We start from the raw sequence: 14490 nt of genomic DNA on the forward strand, positions 1-14490 counted from the left end.
TGGGTACTAGTCTACAAATTACCCAGGACGTCTTCAATATGTGGTGTTTCAGAAAGACAGCATCCATTATTAAGGATCCTCCAGCACCCAGGGTATGTCCTTTTCTCACTGTTACCATCAGGGAGGAGGTACAGAAGCCTGAAGGCACACAACTCAGTGATTCAGGAACAGCTTCTTCCCCTCTGCCATCCGATTACAAAATGGACATTGAATCCTTGGACATTATCACATTTTAAAAATATATATTATTTCTGTTTTTTTGCATGATTTAAATCTATTCAATATATGTATACAGTAATTTATTTATTTATTATTTTATTTTTTTTCTTTCTTCTAGATTATGTAATGCATTGAACTGCTGCTGTTAAGTTAACAAATTTCACGTCACATGCCGGTGATAATAAACCTGATTCTGAAACAAAGAACTTGAACATTTCAAGCTTCTAGTGCTGACTGTGAATGAGGATTCAGTCTTATAAATTCAATAAAATGTAAATCCAGGAGCAGTCGAGAAGTGGAACATTTTCATGATCTTGTAAGAATTAACACATATCTTTCATCTGGATGCAAAATTAATCAGGACAGTGTTTATAGACAATGGATTTGCAATAAAGACAGACAAGAACATGTTTACAGAATGGGAAAGATTTTCTTTGCTGTACTATATTTTATTATACCCTTCAATTAATGAATAAAATCAAAAGTATGTCATGTTTCGATTTTCAGTCTAAGTATTCATAGTATGAATATTACAAAAAATTTAAAAGTGTAACACAGTTTTCAGGCTGTGTAAAAATGCCCTGCTTGGAGCAATGGTGACTGTGCATCTGTAAAAAGAAGTTATAAGGAATGTTGATGATGTGCTGGATATGGAGCCTCATGGGTTGGTAGGTGAGGTCAAGAGGAACTCTATTCCTGTTAAGGCAGCATGAAGGTGCCGTGAGGGTGGATGTCTGGGAAATGGAGGAGATGTGGATGAGGGCAGCATCAATGGTGGAGGAAGGGAAACCCCATTCTTTGAAGAAGGAGGACATCTGTGATATTCTGGTAAGGAAAAGTCTCATCATGGGAACAGATATGGTGAAGACAAAATAACTGAGAAAGGGGAATGGCTTTTTTACAGGAGACAGGATAGGAAGGAATATAGTCAAGATAGTTGTGGGAGTTGGCAGGTTTATAAAAGATAGTGGTTGACAGTTTGTCACCAGGGATGGGGAGAGTGGTGTCAGAAATGGACCAAGTGAATTTAAGGGCAAAGTAGAAGTTGGAGACAAAGTTGATGCCGTTGACAAGCTCCATATTCTGGGGAGTATAATCTGCAGTAGAGCTCAATATTCTAGGGAATATTAAGACCTTCCATCACTTAGTAAAGTCATCTTTTAAGTGATGTTTTCCTCATTTACAACTCCCTGTCATTTCATCCTATTGTTGCCTGATCCTCATGGCCTCACAGCTGCCTGTTCTTTCCTTAATGGAAAATAGCTTGATTGCTTTAAAGACGTGAGCATCCTTGAAAAGAAAGTGCAGGTAGATAACATTCAGGCACTGCAGATAATTCAAAGGGAAATGGAATATTGGCCCTAATTGCAAGGGGGCTGAAGGACAAGCTTAAGCAAGACTTCTTGCAACTATATATGTCTTTAGTGAATTCACACTTTGAGACCTGCAAGCTATTTTGTCTCCAAGGGAACAGAAACATTGAATAGATCGGCCCACACTCTCTGGAGTTTAGATAAATGAGAGAGGTCATGGTCTTGGACACCATGAAGATGTTTACTCTGGTAGGAGGGTATAAACTAGTAAATAATGGACTGAAAGGAGGAAGAATTTCTTCTGAAAGGCGTTTATGAATTTATGAAATTGATTTGCAACCCTTGGCATACCCCAGATAACTGTGGCAGCAGAGTATCTTATTCATTATTAATGTCAGATACTGATCCAATGCTGATGCAGCACACTTTTGCTTAAACTAAAATAGAAGTTGTTGGTGAACATAAATGAATATGAAAAGTGCTTGCAAAATAAATTAAAAGGGCACAGTGAACTGAGAATTACTTATGCACTCAGAGCCTTACAAGATGTGGACTTCATTGTGGTGAATAACTCCCATCCCATCAAGCAATCTAGTATACAGAAGGCTGAAGTCTTTCACTACATAGTTTGGAAACTAATCCAAACATATTCAAAGCTTGACTAATTTATAGAAAACAGATCAAACAAAATGAGATCAAGACTCCTTTTTTAAAAACTTTTAGTTGTTCTCAACACAATTGGCCAGACAATGGGAGCATGACTCAAAGCAAAATGTAAAGGTCTATGAAGCTTTATATTCTGCTGTTACTTACAGGACAATTTATTGAGACTCAAACATTTCAGCAACTATGTTTCTAAGAATATTAGATAAGAATATATACAGTATATTGACAAATACCATTATAGTATTACCATCATGGTAGCAGTGTATATTCCACCTAAGGCCAATGGCAGGCACAATCAGCAATCACACCATGAAGCCTTCCCTATCATTGCAGGAGATTTCAACCAGGTGAAACCTAACATCATGAATGGCTGTGATGCTTCATTCCCAGATGAACTTCATGCCTTTTATGCATGCTTTAAAAGGGAAAATAGAACTACATCTGTGCGAATTTCTGCAGCATCTGGTGACCACGTGATCTCTGTCGCTGAGGCTAATGTCAGAACATTTTTCAAGAGGGTGAACCCTTGCAAGGTGTCCGACCTTGGTGGTGTACCTGGTGGGTATCTGAAAACCTGTACTAACCTAGTTGTTCAAGTCATCTTTGATCTCTCACTGCTGCAGTCAGAGGTTCCCACTTGCTTCAAAAGGGCGACAATCATACCAGTGCCCAAGAAGATGAGGGTTAACTGCCTCAACAAATATTGTCCAGTGGCCCTCAAATCTAATGTGATGAAGTGCTTTGAGAGATTGGTCATGGCTAGAATCAATTCCTGCTTAAACAAGGACCTGGGCCCGATGTAATTTGCTTACTGCCATAATAGGATTACAGTGGATACAATCTCTCTGGCTCTCCACTCAGCTTTGGATCACCTAGACAATAGCAATACCTACATCAGGCTGCTGTTTATTGATAACAGCTCACTGTTCAACACAATCATCTCCTCACTTCTAATCAACAAGCTCCAAAACCCGGGCCTCTGAACCTCCCTCTGCAACTGGATCCTCGATTTCCTCACCGGGAGACCACAGTCTATGTGTGCTGGAAATAACATCTCCTCTCTGCTGGTAGTCAACATTGGCACACCTCAAGAAGGCCGGCTTAGCTTATTGCTGTAGTTTCTCAACACCTACAATTGTGTGGCTAGGCAAAGCTCAAATGCCATCTATAAATTTGCTGATGACACAACTATTGTTGGCAGAATTTTAGATAGTAATGATGAGGCATACAGGAGTGAGATACATCAGCTGCCTGAGTGAAGTTGCAGCAAAACCTCGCACTTAGTGTCAGTAGGACCAAGGAATTGATTGTGGACTTCAGGAGGGGCAAGTCAAGGGAGCACACAGGAGTTGACATCAAAGGACCAAAAGTGTAAAGAGTACGCAGTTTTAAGTTACTAGGTGTCAACATCACTGAGGATCTATCCTAGGCCCAACGTAATGATGCAATTACAAAGGAGACGCAACAGTGGCTATATTTCATTATGCATTTTAGAAAAATGGGTATGTCACCAAAGACACTTGAAAATTTCTACAGATATACAGTGGGAAGAATTCTAACTGGTTTCATCACCTTCTGTTATGGAGAGGTTTCTGCACAGGATCAGAAAAAGCTGCAGAATGCTGTAAATTCTGCTAGCTCGATCATGGCACTTGCCTCCCCAAAGTCCAGGACACTGTCTTCCTCTCTGCCATCAGATTTCTGAATGGACAATGAACCCATGAACACCACTTCAGTATTTTTTTGCCTTGTTTTTGCATTACATATTTAATTTAATTTTTTTATATATAAACTTCTTATGATAATTTATAGTTTTTATTAACTATGTATTGCAAAGTACTTCTGCCGCAAAGCAACAAATTACACAACATACTTTATGCTGGTGATGTTAAACCTGATTCTGTTCTCTTCAGTTTCATGAATTTATTTTTGTCTATAAATTTATAGGTGCTCCCCACCATTTGATTAGGATCCTTACTTTTCACATCATGCCAAAACTTATCTCTCACCTGCTGGTCACTGATGATCTTCTCATGCTGGAGGTCCTGTAAAGCCTTCTCCTGCTGACGCATTTTCTTATCATGCTCTCTGCAGGCTTCGCGTAAGTTCTGTTCTTCAGCCTGTAGAGTTTTTACCTTTGCTTTTAAATTAGCTGCTACGCCTTGCTGGAGTGTGAGCTACAGGACAAGCAAACAAGCAAATTACTGAAATTTCTGTATATAACAATTTTCAAAACCAGTGAGGAAAGAAAATAAAAGATAAAGTGGTTGCTGTCACTGTTTGTCAAAATATAGTTCCTTCCATTAAATGATGCTGAATAAAGGGAAAACAACTAAAAAAGGAAAATGGCCAACTTTAAGAGCGTTGTAGTGGTTAATTATATTTATTTATTTATTTAGCAATACAGCATGGAACAGACCTTTCCATGCTGCCCAGCAACCCACTGATTTAACCTTAGCTTAATTACAAGACAACCTTTTAATGTTGTTGATTTATTCCAACAGTTTGAATAAAAATACGGTGAGTTCTTTGATAAGATTTGGTAAAGTTTCAATAAAATCATTCCTCATTCCCCTGAGCTCCAAAGAATATAGACTTTATTTCTCCAGCCATGTGATAGGACAAACTTTTCATCCCTGCAATCAGCCAAGTGAATCTCATTTGGTGACCTAGCTGTTGCAGTTTGTACTGAGGAACATCTTTATCATTGTGTGTTCCTCTATTAGAATCTTGCAAATAAAGGTTCTAGTTCTTGCTTTGTGAATCTTCTTACTTGGTTCTTTATCCTCTTCCACTTTCCCACATCAAGTTCTAAGTTTTCTCCCTTCACTTAACCTTCCTATATTCTGTTGCAGAGTTGAAATATCCTATCACAATATGCCCATCTGCTAATTTTCATGTTATGGGTAAACTTGAATATTTTATACTCTGCATCTTTCTCCAGGCTATTAAAATACATTGTAAATAACTGAGGTCCCAAAGCTGATCTTTGGGCTCATAAATTACCTGCTGGATGAACTCAGTAGCTCAAGTAGCATCTGCCGAGGTAAAGGACGGTCAATGTTTCAGGATCCCGCATGTGTCTCAGGGCTATTCACTGCTTACATCTTTCTAGATGGAAACATACTTGTTTGTTCTGACTCTGTTTTCTTTATGAGAACCAGTTTGTAGTCACATTTCACTGAGTATAATGTGCTCTTGTACATTAATCAGTCTCTTATGTGGCACCTTGATCTTCTGGGATTTGTTTGATCACTTTAGGGCATGATAAAGGATTTCCCAGAGTTTAATTTGGACCATTTTTTTCTATTTCTTTGTTTATCCTAAGCTATTTAAAAAAAGACAAGTTTCCTGAATCATTGGTCCTTCAAAATAACTAAAATGGTGACATCAGAAGTAGCCTAGGGAAATAACTTTCATAGCATTTACTTCCTCCTTTGCATTCCTCAAGTTTTCCTTGGCAGTTTTTAACTCTGATTCCAGCTTCAGAATAGTTTGATCCCTGATGTGAATCTGTCGTAAAGCAAACAGTTTTGGCCATGTTCATTAAAGGCATTTCAGAATAGCATATTTGTACAAAGTTTGAATGACAGCTTTTATCAATTTGTACACAAGAACACCTGTGTCATTCTGGATTCCTCTGACAGAGTCGTGCTGAGAAAGGTTGTGTGTTTTGCTCAATGAGTCATCTCCAATTCCTCGTCTTTTCACTTTGCCGCATTAAACTCTGTCAAGTTTTTATCATTTACTCAACCTAATTATATGCAGGTAGAGACCAGATATCCTCATTATAATATGCCCTTCCATTTTCATACTATGTGTAAACTTGGATCCCTGGTACTCTGTTTCTTCTTCAGGTCATTAATATACATGGCATTTGAATCTCAGAATGCATATATTTAGGACATTTTAAAACTACTAGGAAAAAAACTCAGGAACATTCCATATTCAATATTGAACTGAGCTAATCAGACTTTTTCGAAGAACCTTATATTTTCTAAAGTGCACTCCTTCCAAATAGAACAAATTTCTTTGAAGACTTTATCAGATTTCTTTTCCTTTTTATAAAGCATTATTTTCAATTATATTTAAAATCATTTTTAATTTGGACCAGGTCAACCTGAAACAAGTCCGGTGACCTTAAAGCTTTCAATAGAGAAACCGAAAAAAGTAAGAGTTTCCATCTTAATTGTGTTGATTTAAATGTATTTAATTATTTTAATGTTTTCTAGACATTTGAAGTTTAAGAATTTTACTTTAAGTAGTATTTTAGATGGTTAATGGATTTTTGAATGTTTCAATACATGGGCTTTCACATTTAACTCCCTTGGTAGTCTTTAAGCATGAGTAGAGGGCGAGGACCAAGAGATGAGGCTTAACCATTATGTGATTCACTATGTCAACGGGAATCTCAATGGCAAATGTCCTTCAACTCATCTAAATGTTATGCTATGCATGACAGTCACAAAGTTAAACTAATCAACATGACATATAACATGAAAGGAAAGATTCTTGAACCAGTCACCCACCACCCATATCTTGGTATTGAAATTAGTAAAGATCTTAACTGGGCATGTCACATCAATCAGATTACAGCCAAAGCAAACAAAATGCTGGGTGTCCTGCGAAGAAACCTCCACTCATGTAGTGAATACGTCAAGGTCATGGCATACAAGACACTCGTCCGTCCAAAGCTTGAGTATTGCGCAGCCATATGGGATCACCATCAAGCTAACAATAAGAAGTCCATCAAAAAAATCCAATGCTGCGCTGCTCGCTTTGTGCAAAATGATTACAGCAGGAAATTCAGTGTCACCAGCATGCTCTTTAAACTTCAGTGGGAACTACTTGAAAACTGACGTACTAAACTACGGTTAAGAAGATCATAACATCACTCCATCAAACATCCAAATTCATCACAGGGTCAGTTCAACTCGACAGCAAACTGGACCTTGCATACTGGAAACCCCCTTGTTCAACAAGATTTGCTCCCAGTTCTCCCTCTCCCTGAGATCAACAAGAGAGTGGAATCTTCTGCTGTCAGACCTGCGCAGTATTTCTGACATTAATATTTTTAAAGATAGACTTAATCAAATTAATTTAGGGGATCTAGTCAAAAAAGCTCACTTTACAATTTAGCTTTCACGCCGTTCACACCGACTGCGCGTTATAACAGCCGCTCGGCAGTGCTTGAACAGTACCAAGCAGAAGCAGAAGAACCAGCTAGCAAAGCAATACTGGGGGCGGGAATGCCATTTATGCTGTGGAAGGCCCTGCACAGAGCCTAGCCAATCAACTAAGAACTAGGATTCCAGAGCACTCACTCAAGGTAAGAATGGGCTTCCAGAGCAGATGATAAATGAGCTTAGCTGGCTCACCGGACAGCACAACTTCTAGGCCAATCTTTATTTTTAATGAATTTCTAAGAGTATCTTATTATCAATTTTCAAAACTCAAGTAATAAGACCTAACTGAATTAAAAATAACTTACTAAAATTAATTTTACCTTAAATTTAACTTAGCAAAAGCAAACTGATAATATTTTGAATGTTTATTCAGTTGCATCAACAGTAAAGTATATTTTAAGCCAGTTAATATCTTTGAACTTAAATCTAAATTTAAGTTTTATAAATATAATGTGCCATAGATATACTGAACATTCAGTTTAAATACTTATTACAAACTATTTTTATTATTTCATCCTTCATGAAATGTTACCACTAAGAAGTAATACATTGTGAAATTGGTGGTCATGATAAGCCTTTTAAAAAAATTAATTGTAAGTGTTTCTCGGATATTATAACCCACCCTTTCATTGTATCTATGTTTAAAAGAAACTATAACTGCACATATTAGCTTTAAAATTTAAAACTTCTAATGAAGTAGAGTCCAAGAATATAGAAAAAGAGTAATTTTCAAACAATAATATCAAAGCAGATTTTATTACTATTTATTGAACCCTGCTGCACATTGAAGTTTTAAGTACAGTTCATAATTAATTAGCTTTAAAGTGCATTGAAACATCTTGAAGACATAAAAGATGTATTAAAAAGTTTTTTTGTTTGCTTTCATTAATACATAGCACCATCTTCATCCAGCAGTTAAAAAAAATTGATATTACAGAGAAATGGGCCCTTTGGCTCAATTGGTCCATACCAACTACAGTATCCTCCCTGCCATGTTCAGCCCGTAACCCCGTAAGCTCTTCCCCTCCATGCACTTAATCACATGCCTCTTGAATGTTACAATTGTACCTGCCTTGATCACTTCCTCTGGCAGCTCATTCCAAATGCTTACTTTCCTCTGTTTAAAGAAGTTACCTCTCATGTCCATTTTAAATTTTTTTCCCCTCACAGCTTGTATCTGTGCCCTGTAGTTCTGGACTCTCCTTCCCTAGAGAAAAGGCAATGGCTGTCTTCCTTATCCATAGCCTTCATGATTTTATAAACTTTTATGAGGTCACCTCTTATCCTCCAATGCTCCAAGGCATAAAGGCCAACCACTCCCAATAACTCATGCACTCTAGTCCAGAGAGCATCCTTGTAAATCTCTTCTGCATCCTCTGCAGCTTGACAACATCTTTCCAATTGTGGGTGACTAAAACTGTACATAATGCTCCAAGTACAATTTTACCATTGACTCATATAAATGCAACATAACGTCTCTATTCCTAAAGTTAGTGCTGCTGACTGATGAAAGCCAGCATGCCAAATATCTTCTTTATCACCCTGTTGACTTATACGGCTGCTTTCAGTGAACTATTCACCTGTTTCGCTGAACACCTATGCTCGGTCCGCCAGAGAAAGCAGGATCTCTCAGTGGCCACACATTTTAATTCCACGTCCCATTCCCATTCTGATATGTCTATCCATGGCCTACTCTACTGTCAGGATGAATCCAAACTCAGGTTGGAGGAACAACACCTTATATACCGGCTGGGTAGCCTTCAACCTGATGGCATGAACATTGACTTCTCTAACTTCCATTAATGTCCCTCCTCCCCTTCTTACCCCATCCCTGACATATTTAGTTGTTTGCCTGTTCTCCATCTCCCTCTGGTGCTTCCCCTCCCCCTTTCTCCTGAGGCCTCCCGTCCCATGATCCTTTCCCTTCTCCAGCTCTGTATCACTTTCGCCAATCACTTTTCCAGCTCTTAGCTTCATCCCACCCCCTCCAGTCTTCTCCTATCATTTCGCATTCCCCCTCCCCCACTAAATAAAATCTCTTATTATCTTTCCTTTCAGTTAGCCCTGATGAAGGGTCTCAGCTTGAAACGTCATCAGTGCTTCTTCCTATAGATGCTGCCCGGCCTGCTGTGTTCTACCAGCATTTTGTGTGTGTTGTTGTTTGAATTTCCTGCATCTGCAGATTTCCTCGTGTTTGCTCTGAACTGATCACACTCTCTTTGTAATTCATTCTAACCTGCTTCGCAAGCAGCAGACCACCTAACTTAGTATCATCAGCAAATTTGTTAATTGTGTCATATACATTCACATCCATATTATTTACATAAATAATGGATAATAGAGGTCCCAGCACTGGCCCCTGGGGTACCCTACTAGTCATAGGTCTCCAGTTACAGTACAGACATTGAACCATCACCATCTGCTTCCAATCTGAAGCAATTCTGAAGCCACCACACTAGCTCCCCATAATCTTGCAGATCAGCCTGCTATGTAGGACTTTGTCAAAAGCCTTACTAATGTCCATATAGACACCATTCACTGCTCAACCTTCAGCTATCTCCTGAGCTGCTTTGCTATCAAAGGAAAGACTCCAAAAGATTTGTTAGTCATGACCTCCCACGTACAAAACCATGCTGACTATTCCTGATCAAGCCTCGACTATCCAAGTAATGGTAGCTCTTGTCATTCAGACTTCCCTCCAGTAACTTCTCCACATCTGGTCAGGTTCACCAGCCTGTAGGTCCCTAGCCTGTTCTTACTCTCCTTCTGGAACACTGGAACAACATTAGCCACATCTAATCTTCTATAACTGTACCAGTATTCAGAACACTCTGAAGTTTTCCTTATAATGGCATTGAAATTTGCATGCCATTTCCTAGTTTCTCAAAATTTCTAAAAAATTAGTGGATTCCACATTACAAAAAACATCACCTTGGTATCATTTCCTCAGTCTTTTAATTATTTCAGGTTCATTAGCAAGTTTTGTAGATGATATCACCATAGTGGGCTGCAACTGAAATACCACTGAGTTGGAGTACAGGAAGGAGGTAGACACCTTAGTTTCATAGTGTCATGACAATAACCTTGCCCCTCAATGTCAACAAAGCAAAAGAGTTGGTCATTGACTTCAGGAAGGGGGAGTGGTGCATTCCTTTTATGGCCAAGAAAGCTCCCCACTGCTTCTACTTCCTTAGGGGGCTGAAGAAATTTGGCATGTCTCTGTCATCCCTGACCTACTTTCACTGATGCAACATCCTATCTGGATGCATAATGGCACATGACTGCAAGAAACGACCATAAAGTTGTAGACGCAACTTAGCACATTGCAGAAACCAGTGGTCCCTCTACAGATGCTATTTGTACTTTTCACTGCCTCAGTGAAGCAGTCAACATAATCAAAGACCTCACCCACCCTAGATACTCTCTCTTCTTGGCTCTCCCATCAAGTAGCAGCTACAAAAAGCCTGAGGCACAAGGCTCAAGGACATTCTGCTGTGTTTAGGAGTTGAATGGACTTCTTGTTCAATCAGATGGACTCCTGACCTCAAATCTATCTTGTTATGATCTTGCACTTTGTTTACATACACTATATATTTATGTAGCTCTGACAGTTTATTCTATATTGTTATTGTTTTAGCTTGTTCTACCTCAATGGAGCATGTAATGATTTTATCTATATGAACAGTATGTAAGACAAGATTTTCATTGTAACTTGTTTCATGTGAAATAATAAACTCATTCCAATTTTAGTAGAAACATTGCTTCCATAAGACTGGACAACAAAGATTTTGCTTCTTGAATACTTTTGGATGTATCTTAAGGATTCTGGGCTGCTGATAATGAAAATCATCATGAAATTTCTCTATCATGCACCATTTTTTGTTATTTCAATTCATATTTCTAGTTAGAATAACTGATGCCAAGATTAAGGAAGGCATTTTTGTTGGTCCACATATCAAACAGGTCATCAATGACAGGCAATTTGAAGAACTTATAGTGGGACCTCAGAAAATTGAATGGAAGGCATTCAGGGATGTTGTTGAAAAATTTCTTGGCACTTACAGAGCACCAAACTATGTGCAGCTGGTTGACAACATGCTTCAAGCATACAAAACAATGAAGTGCATCATGAAGATTCATACATCAGGATACTCTTTATTGATACAGCTTGGTATTTAACACCGTCATCCCTCAAAACTGATCAGAAAACTCCAAGACCTGGGCCTCAATACCCCCATGTGCTATTGAATCCTGGACTTGCTCACTTGTAGACCCCAGTCAGTTCGAATTGGCAAAAACATCTCCTCCACAATCTTCATCAGCATAGGAGTATCACAGATATGTGTACTTAGCCCTCTGCTCTACTCGCTTTCCACCCATGACTGTGTGGCTAAGTACAGCTCCAACACCCATATGCAAGTTTGCTGATGACACCACCGTTGTGGGTGATGAGTCAGCAGATAGGAGGGAGATTGTAAACTTGGCTGAGTGGTGTAATAACAACAACTTCTCACTCAATGTCAATAAAACCAAGGACTTTATTGTAGACTTCAAGAGAGGGAAAGCAGAGGTCCATGAGCCAGTAAGCACTGGAGGATCAGAGGTGGAGAGGGTCAGTAACTTTAATTTCCTACTATCTTAGAAGACCTGTCCTGGACCCCTCATATAAATATAATTGAAAAGAAAGCATGACAGCATCTCTGCTTCCTCAAGAGTCTGTGGAGGTTTGGTATGTTATTGAAAACCTTTGCAAACTTCTATAGATGTGTGGTGGAAAGTGTGCTGAGTGGCTGCATTATGGCCTGGTATGGGAACACCAATGCCTCTGAGTGGGAAATCCTACAAAAGGTAGTGGATTCAGCCTAGTACACATAGGTAAAACCATTCCAACCATTGAGCACATCTACCTGAAACGTTGCTGTAGGAAAGCAGCATCCATCATCAAAGATCCTCACCACCCAGGCCATGCTCTTTTCTCACTGCTGCCATCAGGTAGAAGGTACATGTCCCTCAGGACTCGCACCACCAGGTTCAAGAACAGTTACTACCCCTCAACCATCATACTCTTGAACAAAGTGGAACAGCTACACTAATTTAAGGACTCATTTAAGGATCCTGTTATATTGTTATTTCATGCTCATTATTTACTGCTATTTATTTATTTCTGCATTTGAATGGTTTGTTTACTCTAACAGTTCCTGGTGTTTACATTTTACAGTTACTGTTCTAAAGATTTCCTAAGAATGCCCGCAGAAAAAGAATCTCAGGGTTGTATGTGGTGACATGTATGTACCTTGATAATAAATTTTATTTTGAACTTTGTCACTAAAGATTCATTTTCTGCATTCCCATTAAGTCTTCTTCCCTGCAAATCTTGGCACTGTCAGTGATGAGAATGGTGAAAGGTTTTACCAGGACATTGCAGTCATGGAGAAATGGTATCAGGGCAATTGGAATCCATCAATACTGGCTGATTATTGTTGGACACTTAAGTGAGAAGCTTCAGACACTGAGGGCAAATGAAAATCATCAACAAAGCAGTTTTAGCTTAGTTGATTGATTGCAAAGTGTTAGCACCATTATGCAATTAAAAGAATTATATTAAACAAAAAGTTAATTTCTTTTTTCTCCAAATTACTACATAATAAAATTTGTTTGAAATTATATATGAGTTCAGTTTCAAGTGGTCCATCATAAACTAAAAAAAACTTCTGAGGAAGAAACACTTTTGAAAAATTTGTGGCCCTGTGTTATTCCAAAAGAAGCAAGAAAGCAAGGGAATTATAAGATGAAAGGCAAGTGCAAGGTACTGTACAGTTGATTCTGGTTAACTGGAACACTAATTCATTGAAGTGGCTGCCCCAATTAGCTGAAGTTTTATGGAAATTGTTAAAAAGGCATAAAAAAGATAAATGCCATTTAACTGAGTAACAAATTATGCTTTTAAATAAAATACAGAACAAATTTTAAAAATTACCAATACTACTACGGTACTATAAAAATGTGTATTGGTTCTGAATAGTTCTCAACAGAGGAATTCATCCAACGTATGCTTCCGTGTTCTTTTGATTGGCTGTAAATGAACAAAATTGTCGCAGACACTTACTATAGATAATGGACTGTCTTCATATAATGCATTTGATAATTGCATCTTCAAAATCTTCATTTTAATTGTAACCTTCAAGATGATTGCAAATACCTTCAAATTTTCCGTAGTTCCTAACTTGTTGAAACAGTGAAATGATTTCATTTTCCCTCCTGGCCATTTCTGGCATCTCCAAGCCTGAATGCTTGAAACTGCAGTGAGCAAAATGGTTCTGAATTGTTTTACTGCTTACTCCTTGCCCACTATCAGTGACAAAAATCATTGCTTCTAAACGCAAACACAGACAACTGATGCTATTTAAAAACTGTTTCCTTTAAGCATGGTGTAGCGCTAAATGGCCAAGCAACTGCACATAACTGATGTTAGTTAGAAATTGTTTGGCAACTGTCTCCTATCCCAATTGAACAAAGGGAATCCTGTCTCAATTAGTTTTTGTTGCTTAAACGTTGTCACAAATAAGTAGCTGTCCCAATTAACCAATGGCACAATTAACCAAAGTCCACTGTATTTTATATGTTTTTTAGAACAATTTAAAAAAATTATTGCGATACAGCATGAAATAAGCCATTCCAGCCCTTTGAGTCACGTCAGTCAGCAATTCCCTTGATTTATTCCTAGCCTAATCACAGGACGATTTGCAATGACCTATTAACCTACCAACTGATATGTCTTTGGACTGTGGTGGGAAGCCAGAACACCTGGAGGAAACCCAGGGATCACCGGGGAGATTGTACAAACTGTTTATGGGAATTGTACCTGGGTCACCAGTACTGTAAAGCATTGTGCTAACCACTACGCTGCAGTGCACTCTCCTAATTTTAATCTTAACCTCTACAACAGGAGTAAAGAAAATGGGATTTAGTATCTTAAACACAGGAAACTCAACATTAGGAAATTCACTATCACGTTTATGACTTGCAGATATCAGTGCAGCAAACTGTCTTATGGAATGGCAGGATACTTAATTAACATCACTTCCACCATGCTATTGGAAACATAA

At 38.4% G+C, this 14490-nt stretch overlaps 1 protein-coding gene across 1 annotated transcript in view; it reads right to left on the reverse strand.

Moving 5' to 3' along the window:
* Positions 1 to 14490, reverse strand: part of LOC132406637 (early endosome antigen 1) — a 632764-nt gene that overhangs the window by 152392 nt on the left and 465882 nt on the right. The window contains exons 23-24 of the mRNA XM_059992439.1: positions 5628 to 5711; positions 4208 to 4375 (exon numbers count right to left, since the gene is read on the reverse strand). Coding sequence (XP_059848422.1) covers positions 4208 to 4375; positions 5628 to 5711 — 252 coding nt within the window. The remainder of the gene's footprint in view (positions 1 to 4207; positions 4376 to 5627; positions 5712 to 14490) is intronic.

The sequence above is a fragment of the Hypanus sabinus genome, chromosome 17 (assembly GCF_030144855.1).
Source record: "Hypanus sabinus isolate sHypSab1 chromosome 17, sHypSab1.hap1, whole genome shotgun sequence".
In the NCBI taxonomy this organism is placed as follows: domain Eukaryota; kingdom Metazoa; phylum Chordata; class Chondrichthyes; order Myliobatiformes; family Dasyatidae; genus Hypanus; species Hypanus sabinus.